This window comes from Tinamus guttatus, unplaced genomic scaffold (assembly GCF_059628265.1).
Source record: "Tinamus guttatus ecotype Peru unplaced genomic scaffold, ASM5962826v1 Tinamus_guttatus_pri_ptg000866l, whole genome shotgun sequence".
Classification (NCBI taxonomy): domain Eukaryota; kingdom Metazoa; phylum Chordata; class Aves; order Tinamiformes; family Tinamidae; genus Tinamus; species Tinamus guttatus.
In genome coordinates, this window is record NW_028289400.1 from 618,970 (window position 1) to 634,755 (window position 15,786).

The window sequence follows — 15,786 nt, forward strand, 5'->3', positions numbered from 1 at the left end:
CAGGGCAGGAAAACCGCGAGCTCGGCGCCCGGGCTGGCCGGGATCCACGGCCGCGTTCCCGGGGCGCCCGGCCAAGGAGGCTCCCGGGCTGCCGGCTGGATCCGCCGCGGGAGAGCGTCGGATGTGCGGGAAAGCGGGATGGGGATTGCACAAAACTGAGGATGGGCTGGGGAGAAAACCCAGGATGGGGGTTGCAAAAAAGCAAGGATGGGGTTTGCGGGAAATCCTGGATGGAATTGGGGCAAAATTGAGGGAGGAGGTTGCTCTAAAGTGAGGATGGGGTTTGTAGGGAATCGAGGATGGGGATTGCATGGAACTGGGGACGGATTTGCAGAAAATTGAGGACAGGTTTTGCAAAACATCAAGGCTGAGGCTTGCAGAAAATGGGGAATGGGTTTTGCAGGGAATCAAGGATGGGGATTGCACAAAATTGAGGATGGGGTTTGCAGAAAATCGATGATGGGGTTTGCACGATATCGAGGATGGAATTCGGGGAAAATCGAGGATAGGATTTGCAGGGAATCGAGAGCAGAATTTGCCCGGAATTGTGGACAGCGACTTCGGCACAAAATAGCAGATGTCGTTCACGCAAAGTTGACTTTGGAATTTGGGCAAAATCGAGGAGGGATTTGCAGAAAATCGAGGCTTCCCATTCCATGTGTCGAGCTGCGCCGTCCCCTTCCCGATGCTCAAGCGGGTCCGGCTCCGGGATGGACAATCCGGCGGGAGCAGCGGCGTTCCCGGAGCATCGGGAAGCGCTTCCCTGGGCGGCCCCGCGGTTGGATTTCCAGGCAGCCGAAACGTGCGGTTTGGAGAGGGCGGCGCTGGATTTACGGCGAGGTGGAAAGGGCCGCTGGCCGCTCCGGCGGATTTCCCAGCGAATCCCTTGGGACTGGCGAAAATAGGTTAAAAAAGGGGGAAAAAACCCACCCACGCAGCAACTTTCCAGCAACCAGATCTTGACCGTGGCCCTTCCAGTGGGAATCCCACCGAATTCCCCAGATCGCAGCCGGGAACAGGTTGCTTTGGGATCCGAGGCCGCGTTCCCGCAGGGAGCTGCAGCCGGACGTTGCCGCCGGAGCCACTGGCATCATCGCCCGGCACGCGGAAATGCCGGAAACATCCCCAAAACCGTGTGCCCCCCCCCGGTTCATCCATCCCCGCCAGGAAGCGGCGATGCCGGCGGGGTCAGGCGAGGACGCGCGGGAGCCGCCGCTCGGCGCGTTCGGCTCCCGGTGCCCGCCGTGCCGGTCTCCAAATCCCGCCGGATTTTCCGGCGCTGCCCTCGAGGCGCTGCCGTCGCGCGGGCGGCCCCGCATCCCGGCACGTGGCGCCGCCGGCGCCTCCCGGGGCTCCCGTTCCCGGGGGCCGCGGCGGCCGGCGCGGTGCCGTACGTGCGCGCGGCGCCGGCGCCAATGGCTCCTCCAGCTGTTTGCAGGGGGAGGGGAGCTCCGGCACCAGCGCCGCGTTTCCTCCTCCGGCGGCAGCGGCGGCGGCGGCGGCGGCCGCTTCCCCCCCTTTTTTTTATATATATATATATGAGAAACGGTAATTAATTAATTTATTTTTTTTCCACCTTTTCCGCCGCCGCCGCCGCGCGCTTCCCGCGCGCTCCCGGCCGAGGTAAGCGGGATGCAGGGGCTGCGCCCAGGCTGGCGGGCGGCCAGCGCGGGCGGCGCGCGGAGCCTCCGCGCTCCCCGCCGCGGCGTTCCGAAACCGGGGGAAAACAAGGAAAAAAACCCAAAACAAGGAAGGAGCGAGCGGGAGGGGGGGAAGGGGACGTTTTCCGGCCGCTTCCCGTGCGGGAAGCGCGTGACAAAAGAGCCCCAAAGTCCCCCCAAACTCCGGCGCTCGCCGCTTGTTTCTTATTTTATATTTTTGAAAATCCCTGTTTTTTCTTCTCGCCGCAACCTGCTGTTATTGCAAGGGGAAGGCAGCCGGGCGGTGCGATCCCGGGGGGGATCCATGCGCAGCGCCGGGATTTTTGCCGCCGGGGAGACGGAATCCGGGCGGAGCGAGTCGGGGTAATGGATCATTTTGCGGGGGAAACCTTAAAAACGGGAGTTTTCCCCAAGCCGGTAACTCGGGGCGCCGCTCGGCACGGCCGCGGGAACAAAGGGAAGCGGCGCCAGAGCTGGTCCTGGGAATTAAAAACTCCGGTTGGGAAAGGAGAGCCGCGCTGGGATTAACCCTTTGGGATGCTGCTGGAGCCGCCGGCGGCTTTGCCGGGCGGCAGCGCCGTTTCGGGGGGATTTGCGGCGTTTTTCCTGTCTTGCCCAGCCGGCTCGGCGGGAATGAAGCCGAATCCCGGGCTCCGGAGGCGGGCGAGGGCCGCGGCTTTGCTTTATTCCCGGCGCGGGCGGCGTCCGGACCGGCCCGACCGGTGCCCGGGGCTGAGGACGGGCAGACTCGACGCACCCCGTGTCCCGCAGCGGCCGCCTCCGCCGGGATGGCGCTTGGTCCCGGGATGGGGCTGGAAGGGAAAACTAGCCACAAGCCAAAAAATTCAAAAAAAAAAGGCTGGAATTTGGGGGAATTGCTGCGCGGAGCCAGGCGGAGGAGGAGGACGCGGCGAGCGGCCCGGCACTGACAGCTCGCTCGCACGCTCGCCGCGCGCGGGAGCGGAACGGCGAGCGGGACGGGTCCTGAGCCCAGAGCTGCGGCCAGGCGCCTTCCTCCTCCTCCTCCTCCTTCTCCTCCTCCTTGGCATCCCAGGGGTCACGAGAAACCCGGGAGCGATTCCAAAAGCGGCCGCCGGGATGGGACGGGGGTGGCGTCCGGGGGCACCCGCGGGTGCCGGCGCAGTTTGCTGGGTGCTGCCGTGGTGGGTGCTCCCGTGCGGGTGTGCCCGCCCTGGGTGTTGTTGTGCCGGGTGTTGTTGTGCCGGGTGTTGCCACGCCGGGTGTTCCTGCATGGGGTGCTCCCGTGCTGGGTGCTCCCACATTGGGTGCTCCAAAGGTGGGTGCTCCTGGGTGCTGCTCATGGACTGGGTGCTCCTTCCACGCTGGCTGCTCCCGGATCCGGGAGCTCCCATGGCAGACGCTCCAGCACCGGGTGCTCCTCCATAGGGTGCTCTTGTATCCAGGGGCTTCTGCCTCATTGGGTGCTCCTAGGGTGGGTGCTCCAAACCCGGGTGCTCCTGGGTCACGGTGGCGCTCCTGTGTTGGGTGCTCCAAAGCTGGGAGCTCTAAAGTTGGGACCTCGAAAATGGGGTACTCAAAAGTTGGATTCTCCAAAGCTGGTGCTCCAAGGTTGGGTGCTCCAAGGCTGGATGCTCCAAAGCTGGGAGCTCCAAAGCTGGATGTTCCAAGGCTGGGTGCTCCAGGGCTGGGTTCTCCAAAGCTGGGAGCTCCAGGGCTGGATGCTCCATAGTGGGGTGCTCCAAAGCTGGATGCTCCAAAGTAGGATGCTCCGAAGCTGGGAGCTCCAAGGCTGGATGCTCCAAAGCTGGATGCTCCATAGTGGGGTGCTCCAAGGCTGGGTGCTCCAAAGCTGGGAGTTCCAAGGCTGGATGCTCCAAAGCTGGGAGCTCCAAAGCGGGATGCTCCAAAGCTGGATGTTCCAAGGCTGGGTGCTCCAGGGCTGGGTTCTCCAAAGCTGGATGCTCCAAGGCTGGATGCTCCATAGTGGGGTGCTCCAAAGTTGAATGCTCCAAAGCAGGATGCTCCAAAGCTGGGAGCTCCAAGGCTGGGAGCACCAAAGCTGGAAGCTCCATAGCTGGGTGCTCCATGGCTGGGTGCTCCATAGGGGCTGCTCCATAGCGGGCTGCTCCCGCGCCGGGCGCCGCCGGGTTGGTCGGACGATGCCGGTCGCGGCGCGAGGCGGCCGGTGCCGCTGCTGACGCCGCTTCCCCCCTCCGCAGGCAGGCGCAGAGGGCCGGGCGGTTGATGGACCCCGAAGAGGCCGCATGGAGGACGGGCCAGCGGAGCGCGCCGAGGGCACAGGGCCGAGCCGGGGCGGCGCCGGCGCGGGCGCCGCGCTGATGGAGCCGGGCGGCGCCGAGGAGGACGCCCGCGCCCTGGTGGCCTTCTCGGCGCTGGCGCGCGCCGCGGCCCCGGCCTGCGGCGAGCCGGCCGCGCGCCGGCGCCAGGACCTGGAGGCGCTGCGGGCCGCGCTGGCCCTGGCGCGCCACGGCATGAAGCCGCCCGACTGCAACTGCGACGGCCCCGACTGCCCCGACTACCTCGAGTGGCTCGAGCGCAAGATCAAGGTGGCCTTGGCACGCGACGAGCCGCCGGCGTCGCCGCCGGACGCGGCGCCGGAGCCGCCGCTGCCGCTGCCGTTCTCCCCCGGCGCGCTCAGCATCGCCAAGGAGAAGAACGTGAGCCTGCAGACGGCCATCGCCATCGAGGCGCTGACGCAGCTGGCGGAGCCGCGGCGCGGGGCCGCCCCGGCCGACGCGCCGCGGCCCGCGGCGGAGCCGCCGCCGCTGCTGGGCTACACGGGCGCCGCGGCGCGGCCGCCCGGCGCGCGCTCGCCCGCGCAGCTGGCGCTGCAGCAGCACCTGCGCCACAAGCGCAGCCTCTTCCTCGAGGCGCCGCCGGCCTCCGCGTGGTGGCCCGCGGCCTCCGCCGCCAAGGCGCCGCGGGAGAAGAAGAAGCGCCCGGCGCCGGGCGAGAAGGCGCCGGGCGGCCGCCCGCTGCGCAAGGCCGTGCCCGGCAAGAAGGCCAAGGGCAAGGAGACGCCGCCGCTCTTCCCCCCGCTCTGGCAGATCAGCCTCTCCCGGCCGCCCTCCGCGGAGCCGCCGCCGCCGCCGCCATCGGCCTCCGAAACTCAGGGAAGGGGTGTCCCGGCAGCCCCCGCCGCCGCGGTGGACGCCAAACTGGAGGAGCTGATCCGGCAGTTCGAGGCCGAGTTCGGCGAGGAGTTCCCGCCGCCGCCGCCGCCGTCGCCGCCGCCACCCGCCGCGCGCTCCCCCAAGCAGATCAAGATCGAAACCTCTGGTGCTATCACGGTGCTGTCGACCACGTGCTTCGGCTCCGAGGAGGCCCGCGGCGACGAGGCCGGCGCGCCGCACGAGCCGCCCCTCGCGCCCACCCTCAGCGGCTTCCTCGAGTCGCCCCTCAAGTACCTGGACACCCCCACCAAGAGCCTGCTGGACACCCCGGCCAAGCGCGCCCAGGCCGAGTTCCCCACCTGCGACTGCGTCGGTGAGTGATTCCGCGCGCGATTCCCATGCAATTCCCGCGTGCTTCCCGCTCACTTCCCGCTCACTTCCCGCTCACTTCCTGCTCGCTTCCTGCTCGCCTCCTGCACGCTTCCCGCTCACTTCTTGCACACATCCTGCTCGCTTCCCACTCCCTTCTCCGCTCCCTTCTCGCACGCTTCCCACTCACTTCCCACTCGCTTCCTACACGATTCCCACTCGCTTCTTCCATGCTTCTTGTGCGCTTCCCACACCTTTCCCACTTGCTTCCTGTACGCTCCCTGCGCACTTCCCACTCATATCCCGCACGCTTCCCACTCACTTCCCACTCACTCCCCACCCACTTCCCACATGCTTCCTATGCACTTCCCGCGTGCTTCCCACTTGCTTCCTGCGCGATTCCCACGTGCTTCCCACTCGCTTCCCACTTGCCTCTCGCACGCTTCCTGCACAATTCCTGCTCGCTTCTTCCATGCTTCTTGTGCGCTTCCCACACCCTTCCCACTTGCTTCCTGTACGCTCCCTGCGCACTTCCCACTCACTTCCCGCACGCTTCCCACTCACTTCCCACTCACTCCCCACCCGCTTCCCACACGCTTCCCACACGTTTCCTACGCGCTTCCCGCTTGCTTCCTGCGCGATTCCCGCATGCTTCCCACTTGCTTCCCGTTTGCCTCCCGCATGCTTCCTGCACAATTCCTGCTCGCTTCTTCCATGCTTCTTGTGCGCTTCCCACACCCTTCCCACTTGCTTCCTGTACGCTTCCTGCACGCTTCCCACTCACTTCCCACGCTCTTCCCACTCACTCCCCACCCACTTCCCACACGCTTCCCGCGCGCTTCCTGCTCACTTCATGCATGATTCCCACATGCTTCCCACTCGCTTCCTGTGCGATTCCCACACGATTCCCACTCGCTTCTTGCATGCTTCTTGTGCACTTCCCACACCCTTCCCACTTGCTTCCTGTACGCTCCCTGCGCACTTCCCACTCACTTCCCACACGCTTCCCACTCACTTCCCACTCACTCCCCGCCCGCTTCCCACACGCTTCCTACGCGCTTCCCACTCGCTTCCTGTGCGATTCCCGTGTGCTTCCCACTCACTTCCCACTCACTCCCTGCCCGCTTCTCACACACTTTCTGCGTCCTTCCTGCTCTCTTTCCACACGCTTCCCGCTCGCTTCCCATGTGCTCGCTTCCCACGCACTTTCCTCACGCTCTTTTCCACCTTTTCCGCACGCTCCTTTTCCACCCTTTCCGCACACTCTTTTTCCCTGCTTCCCGCCTGCTCTCCCCACGCCGGTTTTGGGAACAGGCCTCTCCCTGCTCCTCTGCACCCCCAGATTTCCGAGGGGCCGCATCCAAGGCCGCATCCAAGCGCGCTGCCCTTCACCAGCGTCACCTTAAGGCCATTTAATCAATTTACTTGTCCCCCTTGCTCCGTTTGGGGTGTTTTTTGGGTGGTTTTCTCTTTTTTCCCCCAACTTCGGGGGTGTTGGGCTTTTTCCCGCTCCCTTTCCTGGAGGAAAAGCGGGAGCCGGCGGCTCCATCGCCGCCCGGGCAGCTGCAGCCCAGCTGAGCCCGGCTTTTCTCCTCGCCCTGGCGCGCGGCCAGCGGGACGTGACGGGAATGCGGATGGGAATGCGGATGGGCACGCGGAGCCGGGATCAAAGCGCGCGGCGTTCCCAGCGGAGAGGATAGCGTGCGAGGGCCGGCCGCTGGGATGCGCCGCGGGAAAAGCGCCGGCAGGAAATCCCTGAACTTTGGCAGAGTTTGGAAATCGGAGCTGGGGGCGTTAACGCTTTGCGGAGCGTTAGGGAAAGGGGCCGCGCGTTCCGAGGGCTTCCCGGGATGGGTTTATTACATGCGGCTCCAGAGAGCTGGATGGAGGAGTCCCGGTTCCCATCCCGTGGGATCCGAAGTGGAGAGAAGGACGGAGTGCTCCCTATTCGCATCCCATTGGAAACTAATTGGAGAGCTGGATGGAATGGTCCTGATCCCCAGTCCATGAGAACCGGGGAGCGGGACAAAGTGCTCCCTATTCCCGTCCCATGGAGACCAAAACAGAGAGCAGGATGGAGTGGTCCTCGTTCCCATTCCATGGGAACCGAGACGGAGAGCTGGATGGTGTGGGCCAGATTCCATTGTGCAAGAATCGGAGCGGAAAGCTGGGACGGAGCGGTCCCAATTCCCATCCCATGTAGACCGAAGCAGAGAGCTGGAAGGAATGGTCCCTATTCCCATCACATGGGAACTGAAGCGTAGAGCTGGAAGGAATGGTCCCGATTCCCATCCTATGGGAACCGAAGTGGAGTCTGGATGGAACGGTCCCAATTCCCATCCTGACAGAGCCGATATGGAGAGCTGGGCAGAATGGCTGCGATTTCGGAGGGGCCCACAGGGATGATGCTGAGCCGGCGCTGCTCTTCCTCCCGGCCTGGGAGGAAGGCTCCGCGCTGCTCCGGGGGATCCGGCCTCCGTTTGCAGCCCTTCCCGCGGGGCTGAGGAGGTTGCACCGTATCCTGTGCCCGTGCACAAGGGAGCTGCTGCACGCGGGCCCGGCACCCCTGGGTGCTGTGTGTGTGGATCTGTGCACCCTGGGGTGCTGTGTGTATGGATCTGGGCACCCTGGGGTGCTGTGTGCGTGGATCTGGGCACCCTGAGGTGCTGTGTGCGTGGATCTGTGCACCCTGGGGTGCTGTGTGTATGGATCTGGGCACCCCGGGATGCTGTGTGAATGGATCTGTGCACCCCTGGGTGCTGTGTGTATGGATCTGTGCACCCTGGGGTGCTGTGCGTGTGGATCTGGGCACCCTGAGGTGCTGTGTGCATGGATCTGTGCACCCTGGGGTGCTGTGCGCGTGGATCTGTGCACCCTGGGGTGCTGTGTGTATGGATCTGGGCACCCCGGGATGCTGTGTGAATGGATCTGTGCACCCCTGGGTGCTGTGTGTATGGATCTGGGCACCCTGGGGTGCTGTGTGTGTGGATCTGGGCACCCCGGGATGCTGTGCGCGTGGATCTGGGCACCCTGGGGTGCTGTGCGCGTGTATCTGTGCACCCTGGGGTGCTGTGTGTATGGATCTGGGCACCCCGGGATGCTGTGTGAATGGATCTGTGCACCCCTGGGTGCTGTGTGAATGGATCTGGGCAGCCCAGGGTGCTGTGTGCATGGATCCGTGCACCCTGGGATGCTGTGTGCGTGGATCTGGGCACCCAGCGATGCTGTGTGAATGGATCTGTGCACCCCGTGATGCTGTGTGCATGGATCTATGCACCCTGGGGTGCTGCTGTGTGCATGTGCGTGGATCTGTGCACCTCGCAATGCTGTGTGCGTGGATCCATGCACCCTGGGGTGCTGTGTGCATGGATCTGTGCACCCCAGGGTGCTGCTGCGTGTGTGTGCATGGATCCGTGCACCCCGGGGGCTGCGCAGCACCCAGCACCCCAGGGTGCTGCTGCGTGTGTGTGCGTGGATCTGTGCACCCTGCAATGCTGTGTGAATGGATCTGGGCACCCTGGGATGCTGTGAGCATGGATCTGTGCACCCCTGGGTGCTGTGTGTGGATGGATCTGGGCACCCTGGAGTGCTGTGTGCATGGATCCGTGCACCCCAGGGTGCTGTGTGCATGGATCTGTGCACCCCAGGGTGCTGCTGCGTGTGTGTGCATGGATCCATGCACCCTGGGGTGCTGTGTGCATGGATCTGTGCACCCCGGGGGCTGCGCAGCACCCAGCACCCCAGGGTGCTGCCGTGCGCGCCTGGGCCCACGCAGGTGACCAGCGTCTCTCCTCCCACAGAGCAAATCGTGGAGAAGGACGAGGGCCCCTATTACACCCACCTGGGCTCGGGTCCCACGGTGGCCTCCATCCGGGAGCTCATGGAGGAGCGGTAAGGGCGGCCGGCAGGGCCCGGCGCGGCGCGCGCTCCGAGCGCGTTCCCGCCGTGCTCACCGCCGCCTCGCCGCAGGTACGGCGAGAAGGGCAAGGCCATCCGCATCGAGAAGGTCATCTACACCGGCAAGGAGGGCAAGAGCTCCCGCGGCTGCCCCATCGCCAAGTGGGTGAGTCCCCAGGTCCCCCTTTTTCCCCCTTGTTTGTATGTGCCCTCCTCTCCGCGGTGGGGTGGGAATTCCGCCCGCCGCGATCCCAGCGTGTCCCGCCGCGCTGCAGGTGATCCGCCGGCACAACCAGGAGGAGAAGCTGCTGTGCCTGGTGCGCCACCGCGCCGGCCACCACTGCCAGAACGCCGTCATCATCATCCTCATCCTGGCGTGGGAGGGCATCCCGCGCACGCTGGGCGACACGCTCTACCAGGAGCTCACCGACACGCTCACCAAGTTCGGCAACCCCACGAGCCGCCGCTGCGGCCTCAACGACGAGTAAGTCCCGCGCCGGGATGCGCCGGGATGCTCCGGGCGTTCCGGCTCGCCGAATCCCCGTCCCGACGGCCGCCCGGCCCCTCTCTCCCGCAGCCGGACCTGCGCTTGCCAGGGCAAGGATCCCAACACGTGCGGCGCCTCCTTCTCCTTCGGCTGCTCCTGGAGCATGTACTTCAACGGCTGCAAGTACGCGCGCAGCAAGACGCCCCGCAAGTTCCGCCTGGTGGGCGACAACCCCAAGGAGGTGAGGTTTTTCCAGCCGTTTGGAATGGGGGAAAAGCGGGAGGCCTCCCAGAACGGCACAGCTGACTCCCGTCACCTTCCTTGCTTTTGTTGCAGGAAGAGCTGCTCCGGAAAAGCTTCCAGGATTTGGCCACCGAGGTGGCTCCGCTCTACAAGAGGCTGGCGCCGCAGGCCTACCAGAACCAGGTACGGGCGCCCGGCGCGGACCCGGAGCGCCCCGGGAAGCGAGCGGGAAGTGCGACGGGATCCCTCCCTTCTCGGCTCCGCAGGTTACGAACGAGGACGTGGCCATCGACTGCCGCCTGGGCTTGAAGGAGGGCAGGCCCTTCTCGGGGGTGACGGCGTGCATGGACTTCTGCGCCCACGCGCACAAGGACCAGCACAACCTCTACAACGGCTGCACCGTGGTGAGCGGCGGCGCCGGCTCCGCGTGCCGGGGGCGAATCCGTGTGTGCCCGAATCCCTCTGTGCCCCATCTGCTGAATCCGTCTGCGCGCAGGACCCCTAATCTGTCCGTGCAGAGCTCCAAATGCGTCTGTGCGCGGCGCCCCGGATCATTCCATGTGCAGTGCCCCAAATCGTTCCATGTGCAGTGCGCTAAATCCATCTGTGCGTGGTGCCTTGAATCCATGCATGCTCCATGTCTGGAATCTGTCCGTGTGCAGTACCAGGAATCCCTGCGTGCAGAGTGCCCGGGATCCCTCCATGCGCAGTGCCCTGAATCCCTGTGTGCACGGTGCCTCAAATCTGTGCACGCTCAGTATCCCGATTCCATCCGCGGACAGTGCCCCGAATCCATGCGTGCACCACGCCTGGAATTCCTCCATGCACCCTGCCCCGAATTTCTGCATGCACCGTGCCTGGAATCCATCCGTGCGTGGTGCCTCGAATCCATCCTTGTGCAATGCCCCGAATCCATCCGTGCGCGGTGCCTCGGATCCATCCTTATCCAATGCCCTGAATCCACCTGTGCGTGGTGCCTTGGATCCATCCTTGCCCAATGCCCCGAATCCATCCATGTGCGTTGCCTTGGATCCATCCTTATCCAATGCCCCGAATCCATCAGTGCACAGTGCCTCGGATCCATCCTTGCCCAATGCCCCGAATCCATCCGTGCGCGGTGCCTCGGATCCATCCTTGTCCAATGCCCCGAATCCATCCATGCGCGGTGTCCCAAACCCCACGCGGGATCCGTGCGGGCCGCGCGCGCGCTCCGGCGCCGCTGAGCGCTGCCCCCGCCGCAGGTCTGCACGCTCACCAAGGAGGACAACCGCGTGGTGGGCAAGATCCCCGAGGACGAGCAGCTCCACGTGCTGCCGCTCTACAAGATGTCCAGCACGGACGAGTTCGGCAGCGAGGAGAACCAGAACGCCAAGGTGGGCAGCGGCGCCATCCAGGTGCTCACGTCCTTCCCGCGCGAGGTGCGGCGCCTGCCCGAGCCCGCCAAGTCCTGCCGCCAGCGGCAGCTGGAGGCCAAGAAAGCGGCCGCCGAGAAGAAGAAGCTGCAGAAGGAGAAGCTCCTCACGCCGGAGAAGATCAAGCAGGAGGCGCTCGACGTGCCGCAGGATGCGGGTAACGGGGCCGCGGGTGCCGTGGGCGCCGCGGGCGATGCGGGCGCCGCGCCGCGCGCTCACGCCGCGCTCCCGCCCGCAGGTGGGGCCTTGCCGGGCGCCGCGCTGCCGCTCAAGTCGCCCATCAAGGTGGAGGCTCCGGCTCCCTACAACGCCTTCAAGTACAACGGCAACGCCGTGGTGGAGAGCTACTCGGTGCTGGGCAGCTGCCGGCCCTCCGACCCCTACAGCGTCAGCAGCGTTTACTCCTACCATTCCTACTATGCACAGCCCAATCTGCCTTCGGTGAACGGGTTTCACTCCAGGTTCGCCCTGCCGCCCTTCGGCTACTACGGCTTCGCCCGCGGCCCCGTCTTCCCCGCGCGGCTGCTCGACTGCGGCCGCAGCGGCGCCTGGGCCGGCGCCGGCGGCGCCTTCGAGGCCGAGGAGCCCCTGGGCCGGCCCTACTCGCCGCCCGTTTTCCCCGAGCCGGCGCGCGGGCGGAACCATCACCAGCGCACGTACGAGCGGGCCGCCCGGGCCAAGGTGGCCGGGGTGCCCGGCGCGGCGACGCCGGCGGCGCGGGAGAGCGGCGCGGGGATGCGCGGGAGCGGCGCGGGAGCCATGCAGGGGAGCGGTGCTGCAGGGATGCACGGAAACGGTGCTGCAGGGATGCATGGAAACGGTGCTGCAGGGATGCACGGGAGCGGTGCCGGAGCGATGCAGGGCAGCGGCGCGGTGGCGGCAGGGATGCACGGTGCCGGTGCAGCAACCCCAGGGATGCACGCGGCCGGCACGGCTCCGGCAGCGATGCCTGGAGCCGCCGCGGCTCCGGCGGCCGTGCATGGAGCTGGTGCATCTCCAGCAGCCATGCATGGAGCTGGTGCATCTCCAGCAGCGATGCATGGAGCCGGAGCAGCTCCCACAGCCATGCACGGAGCCGGAGCAGCTCCTGCAGCCATGCATGGAGCCGGAGCGGCTCCCACCGCCATGCATGGAGCCGGAGCAGCTCCCGCAGCCGTGCACGGAGCCGGAGCGGCTCCTGCCGCCATGCATGGAGCTGGATCGGCTCCGGCATCCCTGCTCGGTGCCGGCACGTCTCCGGCATTGCTGCACGGAGCCGATGCAGCTCCAGCACTGATGCCCGGAGCTGGCACAGCTCTGTCAGCGATGCCCGGAGCCGGCACGGCTCCGACGCGGATGCACGGAGCTGATGCGGCTCCGGCGCCGATGCCCGCGGCCGGCGCCGCGGCGGCGCCGCTCCCCTGCTGCGGCGGCCGGGCCATCAAGCAGGAGCCGGTGGAGTCGCCGGTGGCCGCCGGCGTCCCCGTGGCCGCGCGCAACGGGGCGCCCGAGCCGCCCTGGGCTCCCCGCGCGCCGGCCTCGCCGCAGAGGACTAGCAGCGGGCGCGAGGCGGGCGAGCAGCGCTGGCGGCCGCGCGGCGCCGCGTGGAGCCCCGCGCTCGAGCCGTGGGCGTCCGCGCTGCCCGACAAGCCGTGGCCGAGCCCGGCGCCCTGGGAGCCCTTCGGCACCGCCGAGGAGCTGCCGGAGAAAGCGGCCAAGGCGGAGGAGGAGGAGGAGGAGGACGAGGAGGACGAGGAGGAGGAGGAGGAGGAGGAAGAGTGGTCGGACAGCGAGCACAACTTCCTGGACGAGAACATCGGCGGCGTGGCCGTGGCGCCGGCGCACGGCTCCATCCTCATCGAGTGCGCGCGCCGCGAGCTGCACGCCACGACGCCGCTCAAGAAGCCCAACCGCTGCCACCCGACCCGCATCTCCCTGGTCTTCTACCAGCACAAGAACCTCAACCAGCCCAACCACGGCCTGGCCCTGTGGGAGGCCAAGATGAAGCAGCTGGCGGAGCGGGCGCGCGCGCGCCAGGAGGAGGCCGCGCGACTCGGCCTCGGCGCCGACGCCGCCAAGGCCTTCGGCAAGAAGCGCAAATGGGGCGGGGGGCTCCTGGCCGAGCCGCCCCCCAAGGAGCGCCGGGACCAGGTCCCCACGCGGCAGGCGGTGGCGCTGCCCACGGACACGGCCATCACCGTCTCCTCCTACGCCTACACCAAGGTGACCGGTCCCTACAGCCGCTGGGTGTGACGGCCCGGCGGCCTCTTACCTCAACAGCCGGCGGCACCGCCGTGCCGCCCCCGTGGTGCTTTCTGCATGTAGGAGAAGAAGACGAACAGAAGAATATATATATAAATATATATACACACCTTAAAAAAAAACAAAAAAAAAAGAGAAAAAAATACCTTCCACTCGAGTGCAAAACCCTTGGGAAACGGAAAAAAAAAAAATCCTGCACTTTGCGAGTTTTAAAAAAAAAGCGAACTGAAAACTAGGGGGAAAAAAAGAAGAAAATTTTAAAAAATGGAACCACGCCGTTAAGGTTTTTTTTGGGTAATCGACTATTTATAATGACGCCGCGTTTTTTTAAACAGCGATCCTTGTACGTCGCGGGAGTGGAGAGAAGAGTTTATAACGTCCTTTCGCAACGGAGAGGTTTTTAATTCCATTTGCAAATGTGTATTTATTGGATTCTTCTTTTTTTGTGTTGTTTTTTGGGTTGTTTCGTTTTTCTTTTTTAACCATTCACGACAGCGGCGGAGCCGGAAGGGAGCGGAGGGGAAATCCCGCTGCCGACGGCGAGCGATCCGCGTTCCGCCTCCCGCACGGATGCCGTTATCCCGCTCATCTCATCCCGCGACGGGATTCCCTATGGTGCTTTTTATTCCGGAGCCGGGGCGGCCGGAAGCTGCAGGAAACGGGTGTGAGCGGCGGCGGGGACTGCGGGAAAACGCTGTGGGAAGCGGATCCGAGCAGCGACGGAAATCATGGGAAATGCCGTGGGATACGAGTCCAAACCGTGTCCAAGACCGCGGGAAACGCTGCAGGGAACGTTGTGGGAAATGGCTCCGAGCGGTGGTGGAAACGCTGCGGGAAGCGGATCCGAGCGGCAGCGGCGACGGCAGGAAACGCCGCAGGAAACGGCTCCGAGCGGCATCAGGGACCACGGGAAGCGCCGCGGATCCCGCCGCCCCGAACGCCCTCTTCTCCGGCGCCGCTTTTTCCCGGTGCTTCCGGCGCGGCAAGAAGAGGAGCGGAGGCGGCTCCGGCATCCGTGAGGAGCCGGGAAAACCCCGATTCCCCCCGTGCAAACTGTGAAGCGGCGCCAGGCTCCGCACGGCGCTCCGGCTGGTGCTCCCGGCATCCCGGGAACTTCCCCTCTCTCCGAGCAGCTCCGGGAAGAGCCGACCCGCTCGGCGCTCCCGTTTCCCCGAGGTGCACGCGCCGTGCAAAACCCTGGCCCCCGCGGGGCTTCCCGGTGCCATTCCCGATCCTCACCCGTTCCTCCTGCAAAAACAGGAAGCAAAAGAAGAAAAAATAGGAAAAAAAATGGTGCTTTTTAATGTTTTCCCCCCGCATTTTTCCCCATCCCACTGGATCTGCGAGCTCGCGGGGTGCCAGCGACCTCGGCCGTCGGTTTTTGCACTTTCCGGTGCCTTTCGGAACCTCCGCGAACCCCCCTGGACCTGCACCCCGGTCGGCTTTGGACCCCCCCACTGTAAATAGCGAAAAGATTTTGGGATTTTTTTTTTTAATTTTTAATTATTTCTTCGGTTTTTACAAGCACTTTCACCTAGATTTAACGAGGAAAAGACAAAAAAAAAAGAAAAATAAGAAGAAAAACCCCGGCGGCTTCCACGCGGCCCGTCGCAAAGCGGATCCATCGCGGGAGAACTGTAAATACGGCGGAATGATTCGCGCGCTTTGTCCGTCCTTCGTCTTACTCATTTTTCCCCCCTTTTTATCTTTTTTTTAATCTTTTTTATTCTGTTTTTCGCCCGCCGCTCGCTCTCTTTCCCGCGGGGCCTGGTGCCGCTTTCCCTTGGGATTTGCCCCGTTTTGGGAGCGGCGGATCCATCCCGCCGGCAACCGTGGAGCGCCGGAGCCTGGTTCGTTCTCCCTTGGGAAAGGGCGATATCGGGCGGCCTCATCCCAGCGAAACCCACGGCGGGGCCAAAATTGGGGGGGAAAAAAAAGGGGAAAAAACCCATGGAATGGCAGGGGGGGTGTTGGAAACGGTCGGCGCGTCCTGTCTGAGTCCTGCTTCCGCGGGGGGTTCCCGTGCCGGAGGGGACGCGGACGCGGCGCCGCCGTCCCCCCGCTCACACTACAGACGCCTGAAGCTACCTCAGCCCGCGGCCGCCGCGGGGGAATCTATGCACGGCCGCGCGGCCCTTGCTGCTCAGAGCCTGGCCCAGGGCTTCGGGGGGGGGAAATTGGCTTTTTTTGGGGGGGTTCGGTTGATTTCTGGGCGCTTTCGCCCCGTTTTCCAAGCGCGCCGCCCTCGGCGAGGCCCGCGGAGGCCGGAGCGGGCGGCGGCGTCCCTTGATATCACGGATTTTAAAAGCTTGCAATTGCAATTAAAATTTGCAATTGCAATCTGCAATTCTTGGGGGGGG

General features: G+C 65.0%; 2 protein-coding genes across 2 annotated transcripts; both read left to right on the forward strand.

Moving 5' to 3' along the window:
• The first annotated feature begins 1,176 nt into the window (after positions 1–1,176).
• Positions 1,177–6,846, forward strand: LOC148591300 (methylcytosine dioxygenase TET3-like). The gene is made up of 4 exons (XM_088537822.1): positions 1,177–1,323; positions 3,863–4,849; positions 4,925–5,150; positions 6,671–6,846. Exons 1-4 carry the CDS (start codon positions 1,177–1,179, stop codon positions 6,844–6,846), a joined length of 1,536 nt encoding a protein of 511 aa, XP_088393948.1.
• Positions 4,787–13,417, forward strand: LOC148591301 (methylcytosine dioxygenase TET3-like). Its single transcript, XM_088537858.1, has 9 exons — positions 4,787–5,150; positions 8,947–9,037; positions 9,116–9,209; positions 9,319–9,527; positions 9,621–9,771; positions 9,867–9,956; positions 10,040–10,177; positions 11,015–11,924; positions 12,261–13,417. Exons 2-9 carry the CDS (start codon positions 9,027–9,029, stop codon positions 13,415–13,417), a joined length of 2,760 nt encoding a protein of 919 aa, XP_088393984.1. The 5' UTR covers positions 4,787–5,150; positions 8,947–9,026.
• Positions 13,418–15,786: the final 2,369 nt, after the last annotated feature.